Source organism: Azolla caroliniana, unplaced genomic scaffold, assembly GCF_043228905.1.
Source record: "Azolla caroliniana isolate FFs.n. ecotype wild unplaced genomic scaffold, voAzoCaro1.0.p SCAF_16, whole genome shotgun sequence".
Lineage (NCBI taxonomy): Eukaryota > Viridiplantae > Streptophyta > Polypodiopsida > Salviniales > Salviniaceae > Azolla > Azolla caroliniana.
In genome coordinates this window covers 3,027,127-3,042,779 of record NW_028230451.1, presented here as the reverse complement: position 1 = coordinate 3,042,779, position 15,653 = coordinate 3,027,127, and the positions used below count along the sequence as shown (strand labels likewise).

Here is a 15,653-nt window from a genome sequence, read left to right as displayed (position 1 = left end):
GGGGATATTGTTAATGAAAATCTTAGATCACCTCCAAAGTATTTTGTAAATCCTAGACAAGGAGTAACCTTTCCACAAGACGAGGTATTTTACACCAACGGGCATGAGCGACCATGTGTGGTCCTCGTCTAGAACTGGAACACAAATATCAACGGGTGTGAGCAACCATGTGCGGTCCTCACGGGGAGCATGAACACCAAGGGGCATGAGTAACCATGTGAGGTCCTTGCCGGGAACTGGAACGGTCCTCGCTGAGAGTTGGAACACAAACACCAACAGGCGTGAGCAACCATGTTGTCCTCACCGAGAAATGGAACACGAACGGGATTAATCGACCATGTGTTGTCCTCACCAGGAATTGGAACATGAACAACAATGAGCATGAGCGACCATGTCGGTCCTCACCGGGATCTAGAACACGAACAATAGTTGGAGTGAGCGACGGTGTGTGGTCCTCACCGGAGACTAGAACACGAACGGAAGTGAGCGACCATGCGGCCCTCACCGGGAACATGAACACGAACGGGAGTGAGCGGTCATGTGCGGCCCTCACCGGGAACAGGAACACGAACGGGTGTGAGCAACCATGCGGCCCTCACTCGAACACGAACACCAACGGGAGTGAGTGACCATGTGCGGTCCTCACTTGAGACTAGAACATGAACGGGAGTGAGTGACCATGTGCGGTCCTCACCTGAGACTAGAACATGAACGGGAGTAAGCGAGCATGCAGCCCTCACCGGGAACAAGAACACGAACAAGAGTGAGAGACCATGCGGCCCTCATCGGAAACTCGAACAGGAACATGCATGAGTGAACAAACGGCCCTCACTAGGAACTCGAACATGAACACCAATGGGAGTGAGCGACCATGTGCGGTCCTCACCGGACACTGGAACACGAACGGGAGTGAGTGACCATGTGGCCCTCACACAGAACTCGAACACGAACGGGCGTGAGCGACCATGCGTCCCTCACCAAGAACTTGAACACGAACACCAACAGGAGTGAGCGGCCTTGTGCGGACCTCACTGGGAACTGGAACACGAACACCAACGGGAGTGAGAACTAGAACACGAACACCAACGGGAATGAGCGGCCTTGTGCGGCCCTCACCGGGAACTGGAACACGAACACGAACGGGAAAGAAACTAAAAAATAGAGACAATGATGAGGAGAAACTAAAAGGCAATGAAAATGATGAGAAGAAACTAGGAGATAGAAATGGCGAGGAAGATAGGAAATGAAGCGATGTTGATGATGGTACGGTGACGATGGTAACTCTAGAAGCAAGGTCGATGATGGAGACGGGTGATGCTTCTAGTTGGAAGGTGAACAAATTGTCACGGACACACCAAGTACGGACTAAGACGGAGCACGGATGATGAGGCTACGACAGAGCGATGACGGAATGACACAAGAGCATAAAGATAGAGATGAAGATTAAGGAGACAAGATTGGGCGAAATGAGAATACTAGATTGATATGTCCATGACTGGCGTTGTTCACCTTGAATTCCTTCAAGGTGAACTCAACTATTTATACTAAGTGCCATGCATACTTGTTGCACGCATGTGATACAATAGAGCATGTAGGCAATAGGTACGCATGCATGTGCCAAGTGTTAATAATACAAGGGAGAAATTATGCACATGATGCTAGCTAAAACCTACAATGAGGAAGTATATACATGATTATATGCTAGATGTGTGGTTAACACATAACACTCGATTATAACATGGTCATGTCAAGAGCCATAGGAATATCCATTGTTCACATTTCAGTTTTGTAGGTCTCAAGGTATTAGGTCATATCTTTCCCATCGAAGCAAACATTTGCATGCACAATCTTTTTAATGGCCTTGTTAAGGCATGTTGTGTTGTCTCTCTCATGAAGCGTGCATCCATCATCATGGTCATCACTCAAGCAAAATTGTTATTCAATTCACCAACCATCCTCCCTTACCCCTCTATTCACATCGAGTTCACCAAATTTATGTCACAAAGTTACACGCATGCGTACATTCAATTCACCAACCATCCTCCCCTACCCCTCTATTCACATCATGTTCACCAAATTTATGTCACAAAGTTACACGCATGCGTGTGAAATCCGAGCGGGACCACCTAGGAGTTGAATAAGAGAGGATGGAACATTAGGTGACTCAAAAGCTATTGAGAGTCAAATTCTCGTCAGACTCGAAGGCTCTTTAGAGTAAAAGGAAAGGCAGAGTTGAAGGTAAGTTAGAGTAGAAAGCTCATCAGACTCAAAGGATCGTTAGAGTCAAGGGCTCTACAAAGTCGAACGTAAGTCACAGTCGAAGGCTCGTCAAAGTTGAAGGCTCTACAGAGTTGAAGGGGATGTAGAGTCCAAGGTAGGTAGAGTTCAAGGTAATGTAAAGTCGGAGGTAAGGCAGATTCGACAGTAATGCATATTTAAAGGTAGGGCAAAGTCGAAGGAAATGGAGAGTCTAAAGAAAGGCAAAGTCGATGATAGGGCAAAGTTGAAGGAAATGTAGAGTCAAAGGTAAAACAACAAATTGAGCAACGATTAACGCTCGAGGTTAAGAATGAAACACATGACTAGCCCAAAGAACATAACATTACAAATGGATTTCATAATATTAAGTCCAGAAATGCTAGATTAAGAAAGAAAATCCCTATATGAAAAGCAAGGATTACTAGTTTTCAAGATAAAAGATTACAATGGTGGTAATTTTTCAGAAAATAACATAAGAACTAAGAGCCCTAAAATTTCATGAAAAAGAAGTAAACGGTGAAGACCAGTTCACAATCAGAGCGTCAAGGGGGATATCCTTGAGTTTCGGTGCAACGTCTCAACGATCGACGACCATGTCACCTCTTGTCATAATTGATGTCGCAGACCCTCTTGATTCACAACATTTGCTCTCTCCAGAATTCAACACTTTCACGCGTTCTTTTCTCTCCCCATAACTGTCATGAACATATACCAAAACTCCAAGACTTGTGATAAGGATTCAAACCCATGACCTCGTCAAAGATAATGTGTAGCTTCAACCACTAGGATACATCATATTACATTTATTAAATTGTAAATTCTTATATTAGATCATGAAGAAATATATCTAATAGTGTCAAACGTTACCACCGCATAGGCTAACGCATGATTACCAAGTGTCATGCTTGTATGAATGCCAAGTGGCATGCTTGCATGAATGACAAATCGCGAGCATGCGTGCCTATGAGGTGGCGAGCATGCATGTATCCAAAGCATGCTATATAAACATACTTTTGCCTACTCACACAGTACACTAATTCAAACATATTTATAATAAAAAAATTTACTTCCCATATAAATAAAAAGAAAAACGAAAATACATTTACATCTACTCTTGCACATTCACATTTCATTATTCACATCGACAAATACATATACATCCATGCAATTGAGCTCGCACACTTACCCACACACACAAATAAAATCACAACATATTCGGATATATAAATACTTACATAATTAATATTATATGCACATGAAAACAAACTTACACTCATACTAGAAATCTAAGTGGTTTGTACTCTTTGAGAAATATTGACATCATCAGGAACTCTATCATCGAGAGCTCGGCATTTCCATTGTCTCTAGTTCAAGTCCCCAATGGATTTCACATGCACGCATGTAACTTCATGACAACATAGATACATAAGTTATATATACCCAGTGTTGGGCAAAGTTTCTAGACCCTACCGGAATTTTTCCTGCTACTTATGATCCTAACTGGAAATTAAAAATTTTAACCGGCCACTTTCCTACGAGTAATAATGTTAACCGGAACATGTTAAAAAAAATAAATCGCACATAGCAAAAAAAAATTGCCACATCCAATTATATCAAACTAATGAAACATTTTAATCAAATTCAAGAGCTTTTATCACATTATGTTTTCTTAATGAACCATTTACCATCGTGATGGCCAAAGACTTGATTTTGAGGCTCGATATCGGATGCCATTGGCAGCCACACAAATATTTCAAGCTTCAATACTATTCATATCACGTTTACATCTAAGTTGTTTACAATGTACAGATACATTTCTAGGAAATTAGCCTCTCCTATCCAAGCAAAAAATCATGGCATTTGGTACTTTGGTTATTCATACTCAAAATTCGAATGTTTGAAAAGCTTTGCGATACATTTTGGATGCTAATTTTGAATATCTTCCAATGCTACAATTTGAAGTGGGGAAGTTGGTGATTCACCAACCGCCAATCAACTAGATTTTGAAAAACCAACTATAAGTGGCTTCCACATACATTCTCCACACACACACACACACACACACAATCAGTCAATCATTCTTGATGTTAGACCTTGACCTCAACACAACATTGATGCATGATGACTTTGAATTATCTCTATGTCTTGACCAATGGTGATTTCTGAATCCCACGCATATTTCGTGTTCTCTTACAAAACATTCTAAATCTAGTCTACCTTGGGTGGAGTCATCGTTGATAACCGTATCTTGAAGCTGTGTATGTGTGTGTGTGTGTGTGTGTGTGTGTGTGTGTGTGTCCATGTTGTGTCAATGGGTAGCTTAGGTAATAATAAAAAAGATATCTAACGAAGGGAGTGGTATCGAATCTTCGTCAATGCTGCGTTATACTACATATAGGGTAGTAAAATCTACACATCAAGAAACTCAACAATTTCCCTTACACGAATCCATCTGCATTATCATCACCATCACCTTCTTCTTCTTCTTCTTCTCCTTCTTCTCCTTCTTCATATCTAGGTTGTTATGCATATGTATATATGTACACAAAAGCCCGCCATAATCAACAACAGGGGAAGCCAAGTAAGACGGGGTTTTCTCTCTCTCTCTCTCTCTCTCTCTCTCTCTCTCTCTCTCTCTCTCTCTATGTTCTAATGTTTCTATACATAGACTAGTTATTAACTAAATTAACACTACACAAAAGCCCGCCATAATCAACAACAACGAAAGCCAAGTAAGACGGGGTTCTCTCTCTCTCTCTCTCTCTCTCTCTCTCTCTCTCTGTATGTTCTATTTTTTTTTTATACAGAGACTAGTTATTAACTAAATTAACACTAATTAATTAAATAATGCATCATACCCTACCTCCACCGTTGTTGTTCCTCCTCCACTGTTTTTTCTTCTTCATAACCAATTATAGAGGATTTGTCAGCATCAGTCAGGTCCCCAACGAATGTACAGATTGATGTCAATATTTGTAAACAATTGATAATATATGCGATTACTTGTGTATGGATTGTCAAGTCTCGACTTTCGAGTCATAAGGATTGGCAATTGAGAAGAGGTAATACAGACAAACATGAAAAGAGAGGGAAAACATGAAAAAGAGGGATTCGAGAGTGGAGCCAGAGGGGGAAAACAAACAAGGAAAACACAACGAAAGAGGGGGAAATAGGGAAAATTGTTTTTTTAAACATTTTTTTAAAAAAATGCATAAATAGCCGGTTACAAAAACATTAACCGGCTAGATTCCGGTTTTGGGGAAATTCTAACCGGAATCAGTTCCGACTTCCCCCCACCTTGACCGGCAAATGTCCCAACCCAACCGGAACGTTGACACTGTTCCTAGGACTTTGCCCAACACTGTATATACCCCGTGAATCCTATCACTCATTATACATACTTCACTAATTCAACTCCATATGAGCACACTTCATTTGTATTTACATGCTCCAACACACTTGATCATGAAATGTAGGATTACGTTTTCACACAAAGACCATGTGCTCCCAAGTGAACATACATACACAAATCAAGAAACAAAAGATCATCAAACGCACAACGACATGCCAACTCGCATTGCCCCAAAACCATGACCCTTCATAAAGGACATCATCTTCTTTGGTTCAAGTCCCTAGTGGTCCTGTTTAGCCTTTAAACAAACACATGTTAATTCCACGATGTAATTTACAAGCTTGTCCACTTCAACCCATTGTTGCTACAAACTTCATAAAGGAATATTTCAAATATCCTCCTTTCTAAAAGGCCCAAATTAGATCCAAATTTTCTCTAAAGTCTCACACCTAATAGTCTTATATTTGAGCTACCTGTTAGGACAATGCATCTTCGATTTTGAAAGGTTTAGGATTTAGGGTTTAGATCAATGCAAGCAACCCCTCTTGGAGAATATGAATAACAATTTTAATCATTTTTTAAAAAGCCAAACCTCCACTTTTTTCAAAATAAGCATGACAGGTGAAAGGCAACCTAAACCTAACCCACCCTAGGTGACAAGGGGAACTTTGATCAAAATTTAAAAGCAAAATCAATTTCATTACTTATTTTCCCTTGCCAAATGTAGCAATGGGCACGGTTTCGACTCAAACCGAACCGAACCGTTAAGCCATGGCTTAATGGTTTATTGGTTCAAAGATAAATAAACCGTTTGGTTTGGTTTCAAATATTATGATCCGGTTTGGTTTTAGTTCGGTTCGGTTTTGAATTTCATGGTTTAGCGGTTTAGCGGATTTTCAGTTTCGGTTCGGTTTGGTTTTGATTTTCACGGTTTAGCGGTTTCAGCTTATGTGGTTTGGTTTAAAGGTTTGGTTTGGTTTTGATTTATGATAAACCAATTTGGTTTGGTTCTAAAATTTTCATAAACGGTTCGGCTCTAAACGGTTCGGTTTAAATGGCTTCATAAAATTTAAACAATCTGGTTTGGTTTTTAATATAAATAAATGGTTTGGTTTGGTTTCAAGGCCAAGAAACCGAACCGTGCCCATTGCTAGCCAAATGATTAAGTTGCAAATGGAAATCAATGGTATCATGGATTGGTCATCCATGGGTTGTGAATTGTCAAAGTTGGGTTATTTATAGTCATGGGTGGACCATTCATGGGTATGGATTGTCATGGAATTCACGTGATCTTGGAGCTGGCAAAGTGAGTATTATGTGTGAATAAAAAATTTCAAGTTTTTTTCACTTGTAACTTGTAAGGAAGCGGGAACTTGCCCTTTTGTTTTGTGATTTTTGAATTATCACCATCCATCTCAACATCAGATGAGGCATCTATCGTCATAAAAACTCTAAGGGACACTTGTCAGTCATGTGACATGAATTTAAAACTTTAACTTTATCATTGGTGTCACTGTTAGGTCTTTTTGGTGTAAAGAGTGTCTCCCCTTTTCGGTAATGTAAATAATGATATGCATATTTAAGTGTATTGTGGAATGAGATCTCCCCATGGGGAGGGTTAAATTATATTATATACTTGCTTGTACACCTCGATGCACTCATTGAGCATTTTGAAAAGGGTTCACAAGGTGATGAGATTATCACCTCACTCTTAATCCTAGGTGTAGTGTTCCATGGCACCTAAGCCCAAAGTGGGTCGTTGTCCTCCTCCTCCGTCCATTGAGAAGTCCACCACCTTAACACCTGCCTCCCCTTCCTCGAAACGCCACTTGTTTCTCTCATCAATCGACATACATTGGCGAGACTTACACTACAACAAGAGACTCCTCTTCTATCCCAACATCACCACTACTACTAGCTACCACGATGCCATTGAGACCCTTAAGACAAGCCTCTCCGTTGTGCTTGTCCACTACTTTCCGTGGGCGGGACGTTTAGCCCTAGATTCCCACGGACGTCTCATCATCAATTGCAACGGTGCCGGTGTCGAACTCATCGAGGCCTCAATCGAGTCCCCAATGAGCGACATTAGCCAAGAAGGTTTCCCAATGATGCCAATCTATGACAATCTTTGTCAAGATGTTGATCACACAGGGGATCGCCTCTACACATGCCCTCTACTCTCCATCCAGGTACATACATAACTTAAACAAATGAGAATTTGTTGAGCACAGTGGATGAGGACCATCAAAAGGGTAATTGAATGTGTTTGGCTTGTTTGGAAGAAGTAGGTGACCCGGTTTATGGACGGCGGGATCTCATTGGGCATGTCATACAGCCACATCGTGGCGGACGGGAAGTCATTGTGGGATTTCATGGTCGCATGGGGGGAATGTGCAAGGGGTTGTCGTATAGGCGCTGCCACGCTGCCACCGATTCACGACAGAGAGAGGCTAGCACTTAATGGGCCTCCGTCCGAACACGAAGCGAATCGGTATAAGGCAAAGATGCAGAAGTGTCGTGCTGATAATCATCCCAAGGTGTTCGAGCAGCCCCCAAAGGCATTGATGCAATGCGTGTTTGTGCTGCCGGCATCGTCCATCAAGAAGTTGAAAGCCGAGGCCGGGGGAAGCTACACTACCTATGAGGTCTTGTGTGCCCACTTCTGGCAGCGAGTGACCGAGGCGAGGCAATCCTCTCGGGACACCAAGTTAAGGTTCATGGTGGTGGCCAACCTTAGGAGCAAGATGGACCCACCATTGCCCTCCTCCTACTTCGGCAATGTCATACACCTCTCGACTGCCTACGCACTCACGGGTGATCTCCTGGACGAGGAGCTCGGCCACACGGCCGAACGCATCCATGAGGCCGTCCTCGCGTGCACTCACGAGTCCCTCGTCTCGTGCTTGCACTGGCTCGAGTTACATGGGAATAGCTTCGAGGAGATACGCAATGACTCCACGGGATACGACATGATGGGTGTGGTGAGCTCTCCGAGGTTCCCCGTGTATGATGTCGAGTTCGGGTGGGGGCGTCCGGACGCAGTTAGGCCCGCCAAAGTTCGTGGCAATGGCGAGATGGTTCTTTTTGGGGGTAGGCTTGGTAACGATGCCAAAGCAGGAGCCGGGGACATAGAGATATGCATGGCTCTTCCATCTAATGCCATGGAAGGACTCCTTAGTGATCCCACTTTCTTGGCCAAACCGGTCTCTAACCCCTTCTATTACTACAACTAAAACTAGTGGTGCTAGTAATAGTAGTAAGTTGTGACTAGTAGTAGTAGTAGTTGTAAGTTGTAAGTAGTACTAGTAGTGAAGTTTTATGAGCATGTTCTCATGGTGTTTCAATAGTTAGAAAGTTGTTGAGGCTTTTGAAATCATTTTGGCTATACATTTAGGATCCAAGGATCTTTCTTGTACATTGTTCCTGGATTTTTAAAACTTGTAGTTATATATATCTTCTGGTTTCCTCGTTAAATTAACTTTTACTAAGATTTACAATAAAATGTCAAAAGGTTTTTCCAACGTTTGACCAAATGTTTTGATAGCTTTAAAGCATTTTCCATGACATGTAAAAATCCCTTTACCATCAAATAATATGCAAAAAAAAACTAAGATGTGGAAAGGCAAAGAAGGAAAAAGGTGTTTTAAGTCTCCAAAGAGACCAACATGACCTACAACACCGAAATAATATTCTAACTTGTAGTTTGCTCACTTGTAGAAATGAAAATTAAGAAATCTTGTTAGATTGAAAGAGAAGCTTACGGTCGTGGTGGGGAGGTTGGTTGCAAGATGTGTGGACACTCTTTGGAATCAATCCCTCATTGTTATTGGAATTGCGTAGAGACGATAATTTAGCATTTGGGGTAGAAGTCTCAAGATCATGGCAGCATGCGGTGTGAATGGGAGAGTTGTATGGGGGTCCTTACAACAGGGGCTGAAGTTAACAGGGGAAGGTTGGGCGGAACAATTAAAACCCCATGGTTATGGATTTATAGTGCAAGATGGCAATGTGTTTCAATGTGCTGGAGTTCGACCTGGCACAAACCCTGCATTTTTTTAGGAGATGTGGATGATGGTGGCTTGCTTATCGGTCTAGCACATTTAGACTAAGCATTCTAATATTGTTTTTCAACAACAAAAGCTCCCAAGCAATGAGGTGTTGTTAAACATCTGGTTCGAGCTGGTATCTTGGTTGCGACGACGGTACGACTCGAATCAAGGGGAATCGGATGAAGAAGAAAGAGCTTGGTCAAAGTTTCCACTAAAATGGGGCAATTCTCCTATGGTGGTCAAATCATCATCAGAGCCTAAATAGAACTACCAAGCACCCAGATGATTGTTTTCGCTAATGGCTTCCATTAGTCACCAGGAGCTGTACATATGTATAGTTGTGTTACAAGTTAATTACCATGTTAAAAGAGTTGATGGGATACTTTTGTTGTAAATGAGGGGGTGGGAACTATGATCACTTTGGTGAGAAGGCCAAAATGAGTTTTGCTAAAATTTGTTGGTCTTTGATGTACTTTGTTTGCTAACTAATGCGAAGTAGTGTTTTTTTGGACAAAAAAAAGAATGAAATCCTACATAGAGATAAAATATGAGGTGACGAGATTAATCACTATGACCAATCGTAAAGCCACCATGAAATGAATCATCTTGTATTTACCTTGATGGTCAACATATAGACAAAACCATCCCCCTCTAACTACAACCTGGCCTACCTCAAATTTAGAATCAATCAAGTGGACTCGACATAATAAGTTAAACATTGTGAGGGCATACCTATATGTATATATGAGGAAAATATAGTGGGCATAGATACGATGGGGGAAAAAATCAATGTGGCATTGTATTTTCATGCTCATCAATTTGGTTTCCAATGGCCAACTCGCATCCATTCATTTGGGGTAAGTACTTTTCAAAGGTACATGTTTTTATTTAAACTAAAATAAGTACACTCTATTTTGTTTGTGGCTTTTCAACCATTTATTTTCGTGAATTTCCTCACTTTTCACCATGTATGTTCATCTCATGCTCTATGTCTATAGTTCTTGCATCCATGTGAACAAATTTTGTCGTTGTTTATTGTCATGTCAAATTTCTCACCCCCCACTCCCACCCCAAAGGAGTAAAACTTTTGACATGCGAGTGGGTGGTAATAGTTAATTGACATTTCGCAATTTACCAACATTTGGAACAAAAATATAAATGATATATATCTCAAGACATCATCTCTTGGTAAAGTTCCAATCATCCATGTCTTTAACCTAGGAAGTATTTTGTTTGACCAATGTTGCCAACATGTTCAGAACATTTTTCATGTTCCTAATTAAGAAAGACAAACTATCACAAGTCACAACATTTCCTCCTCTCTCCAACATGTTCAATTTAACTTTTCAAATCCTTAGGAGCATTATATGTGACTAATTTCCATTCAATGCATTAGGTTCATGAATCTTCACCTATCACAACAAGGCATTTACAATGTGGGGTCTCAAACAAGGTGATCCATGTCTTTGTTGAGAGAAGAACCTTTTTGCCAAAAAGTTAAAATAGTCTTCATTATGATCTTGACTTTCTACTAGAATTTCTCAAATTTGGTAAACTTCATAATTGAAATGTGTTATTGATTTTTTATTATCAAACATAGGTTTTTAACATTAGGTGATTTTGTTTGACCTCATACAAAGAAAGGCATGTCTACATGTGAATTTTGCTCGAGTTGTGCACTAGTGTATAACAAGGGGCTATGTTGGTCATCAAGAAAGACCAAGTCAACGAATGACAACACTTAATACTTCTATGAAACCTTTTGAATACAAATAAGACATATAATTATCTCTTAATTAATGAAATATGGCAAGATCCTACTCTAAAGTTCTAACATATTTAGCTAAGGGAGAATATGATTCGATCTACGAAAAACTATAGAAATTTTGTTTATTAGTAAACTTACCACCCATGTACACGGTCACTAAAGGCATGTAGAAGCATGGAAATAGATAAATATACTTTTCTAGCTTCACTATTCTCTGCATGTGCATGTGCAAATGAAAGTTGATCCTCATGTCATATTGCTTTACGTGTAGATAATGCAAGTCATTATTCTTCTACATTGCAAACGCTAATAGATGACATTAAAAGTGAAGAAGAAAATACTTAGCTTCCTAGATTAGATCTTTTATCCTTTGTAATGGATTATAAAACTGTTCATGAAACAAAGACAAAAGAGTTATTAAATTTACATGTTGGAATAGAACCAGAAAATAGCCGAGAAAGGAGACCGCCAAATATGTCCCTTCTGGAGGCCGATGGGAAGCCTTGTTGGTGGAAGACCACCTTTTGTAGACAACACTTGTACATGGGTGTAGGGCCCAAATTTTGTCCTGACAAAATTTAATAGTAAGCTTATATGTATTTGTCTCGTAAATAAATAAAAGATAAGCCTCAACCCCTCACATGTACATAAGCAAAACGTAGCACACATACAAGGTGAGCATGATTGCATGATGACTTGTGCATAATGTGGATAAAAAGCTATGTGGGACTAGAAAAACACACCATGTCACATTTATCTTTAACCATATCTAAATGGAATGTAAATTGTGTACATGTGCATACTTAATGTAGTAAACCTTCCTAGATATAACGACACTTACAAGTTGCCATTGCTAGAAGTGATGACATTGAGGGACCATGGCAAGCAATCAAGAGAGACCGGCTCTGGTTTGCATGCTAATTTTCCAACAAGTGTGAAGCCGTCGGGGTTATCCAAGTGCCAGCAATAAGTTCCACCTTTCTCATCAGGAACACTTCTCGTGAAGAAAGAACCAAGTAGTGTGCCCCCTGGCACATCATACATCTTGGCATTCACACTTTTCTCTTTCCACTCAATGCCATCATAGATATACATTATGACACCTTGTCCATAAAACCCTTCAATTGGCCTTTGTGACTCCAAAACCAATGTTCTAGGCATGCTCGGGGGTACTAAATCTTGCTTCCAAAAATGAAATTCTGACGTGAATGGCACCTTTACTAATTTGTTGTCTATGGTTCGATTACAAGTTCCCCCATTTTGTAGAAGACCTCCTTGTGTGTTCACCCTAGCTATGTAAGATACCATGGATAGTGTCCCTTCAAATGTGTGGTTTGTTGCGAGTGCTAGAATGTCGGGTAGATCATAGGTTGTTTTGGGTTTTGCAATAGCTATTTGAGTTCCTACAAGCATTGTTGATATGTTGAGATTGCAATAACGTAATGTAGTGTATAGATCAAGTACTAACAATCATTCTACATCCACAAACATATACATTCATGATCACAATATTGTATGCATATGCAAAACTTATGGATATCAAAATCATACATTGGCATGAGATCAAACAACTGTAGGAAGATATGATTGAATAATGTAATCAAATGAATTTTCCTCCATTAAAGAAAATGTGAATACGTAGGTGCACCCAATCATTATCATTGGAGTCTAAGGCCTCTCTTTTGGGTAGAGGCTTAGGTGCATCCCGTATTATGTCTACTATTACTTTCGCCTATTGTATTGTATATGTGGCAAGCAACTTGAACTAGGCATTATGAGAATCATAGGATCTTCGTCTGAATGAAATGACTTGACACAAGGAGGTGCCTAGGCCTTTAGAAACCCATAAGCCCTAGAGGTCGTGTATGCACCATAGCTATCAAGACCTTGGATTGAGCATGTACAAAACCATCCACCCACTTATAAAAATGGATAAGCATTAAATATATAAGAGAGTCAAAATAAAGCAATAAAATTCAAACAATGTCCTACTTACTTACCGGTGACAAGACTAGATGGATGACCAGATTCGGCATGGTCTCCCTCATTATTGAGGATGGTCCAAGTGCCTGCGTTTCTCGGATCTAGTAAAGGGTGTTTCGCATGAGAGTATCTACCCACAATGTTATTGGTGTGCACGTCTAGTAGGTCTGTGGACATTGCAATGGCCACCCATTTGTTATTCGAGAAGCATCGGTAGTGCACATACCCATTCTCCGCCCTTGTCTTAATCAAGAGACTGCACATATGTAAGTTTAGTGTAAACAACATTTTTTGCATGATATATTCAACTTTGTGTCAAGTGTGGTTTAGTGGATTAAGGTTAGTTAAACACATGGGGCCCCTAATCACATGGAAAATAAGATCAAGCACACAATTAAGAGAATTGGAAAGAAAAAAGGACAAAAGAGCAAATAATTAGTCAATTGGTGTTTAATTGAGGCAATATACTCCACAATTTTTAAGCTTCTTAATTACATAGAAATTGATGCAATTTAGAAGTAAGTTTAAGCTCCTATACCTCACAATCAGGACAAGCTTGCTTTCTTAATTACAAGAAACATCATAATTAGTGAAACTCATTTCTTAGTTATGAGAAATTAATATAGATAAGATAGACATATATATGTACATATATAAAGATTTAATTCATGTACTTAATGTTAATTTGTGAGTGATTGAGAAATCCTGAAAAGAAGCAAGCATGTTTTTTTTTAAATACCTAAAATACCCTTTCAAGTTTTTGTTTTATGGGCCCCCTCAAAAACGTCCCTCAGGTTTTCATTATTTCTGAGGAATATACTTTCTACGATAGCAAGCTAGTTTTTGTGGGTTGCCCATGGGCATTAAATAGAAATAAGAAAAATATAGGGGCATGGCGGCAAAATAAAGGAAAATTGCTGGTGTATTTTTCTTTGTACCAATTTTCCCCACTACATACTATGGCACAATAACGTCAATGTATGTATGTTTATGGATAGATAGATAATTAAATTAATGAAACCTTGTTTTAAGCTATAATGCAATGCTTTAAACTTTGAAAGAACAAGCATGACTGACTCGGCTGTTTGTTTCTCATGAAATCTGTCTTTTTCCATTGTGTTTTCTATGGGGGTATGGATGGACAACATAATGTTTGCTTCTTATAAGATTTTGTGGAATCATGATATATGTATGAATACCTATTACCAAGAGGAGGAATCAAGACTGACGATGATAGATCAAGAGGAGGGAAATGTGATGCATCGGTGAAGGTTGAGAGGTGGATGAGAGAAGAGTTTACCAAGAAGAATAGGAAGAAGAAGAAAGATGAAGAAGATGATGGTGAAGCTAAGACCATGGCCATGGCTATGGTTATGGTTATGGATAGGGAGAAATATTTGAAAGAGAGAATTGGGGAGGGGGTTAAATAAGAAAATGGAACTTTGAACTATCGATGAGGTAATTTATTGTTAGAAAAGAACGTCCATGGAAGAGGATTGAGTTACATGTATGTAGCATGTGATGAAGTATATGGTATATGGTATATGGTATATGGTATGTGTATGTGTATGTGTATGTAGTAGCATATATGTGTAGGTGTATGTAGTGGTAATGTGCATGTATAGGCGTGTGTGGAGTTTAGGTTCCATGTACAATGTACATAGGGCTAAGGCAAATTGCTAAAAACAAATTGCCTTATATTCATATTTCTATTCATGTGAACCTCCCTCGCAACAACTTTGAGGTAGCTTAGATATTTTGTTTTAGGGAGAAACACTCGGACACCCATTTACTTTCTTTGATCCTTATCCGAATGCCCCTTGCATTTTCATAAGATACATTGTACTGTGGCAATTTGCAAATGAACTATTTGATCTCCGTTACCCTCAAAAGCATAGGATTCACCCTTTGGTATCCTCAATTGACAACCTAGGGATAATCTAATCAAGATTGAGCAACTTTCCAAAGATTACACGAATACCTCTTTGAGTATTGAATTCAGCTCTGCATCTATGTATGCTTGGATGCTTCCAAACCCAAAGGTAATATAATCTATGCCAAACAATGAGTTTTTTGCTTGTGTTTTCTATGTAATATAAATGTCAATTGCTAGTGAGTTCCCTTGTCACACCAAATCCACTAGGGAAAACATCCCTACCTCATGTCAAATTTCCAACTTTGCTTAACCTAAGGTTGCAAAACTCTAAACATAATCCTCACTTTTGTATTGTCTGAATAT

The 15,653-nt window shown here is 39.7% G+C and overlaps 2 protein-coding genes across 2 annotated transcripts; one reads left to right on the top strand and one right to left on the bottom strand.

Annotated features, from left to right (window-relative positions):
* Positions 1–7,209: 7,209 nt before the first annotated feature.
* LOC147853592 (hydroxycinnamoyltransferase-like) lies at positions 7,210–9,029 on the top strand. The gene is made up of 2 exons (XM_087332650.1): positions 7,210–7,803; positions 7,903–9,029. Exons 1-2 carry the CDS (start codon positions 7,345–7,347, stop codon positions 8,845–8,847), a joined length of 1,404 nt encoding a protein of 467 aa, XP_087188776.1. The 5' UTR covers positions 7,210–7,344; the 3' UTR covers positions 8,848–9,029.
* A 2,631-nt stretch (positions 9,030–11,660) lies between these two features.
* LOC147853591 (uncharacterized) lies at positions 11,661–14,850 on the bottom strand. Its single transcript, XM_087332630.1, has 4 exons — positions 14,614–14,850; positions 13,432–13,670; positions 12,273–12,834; positions 11,661–11,999 (listed from the first exon to the last, which is right to left on the bottom strand). Exons 1-4 carry the CDS (start codon positions 14,775–14,777, stop codon positions 11,855–11,857), a joined length of 1,110 nt encoding a protein of 369 aa, XP_087188756.1. The 5' UTR covers positions 14,778–14,850; the 3' UTR covers positions 11,661–11,854.
* Positions 14,851–15,653: the final 803 nt, after the last annotated feature.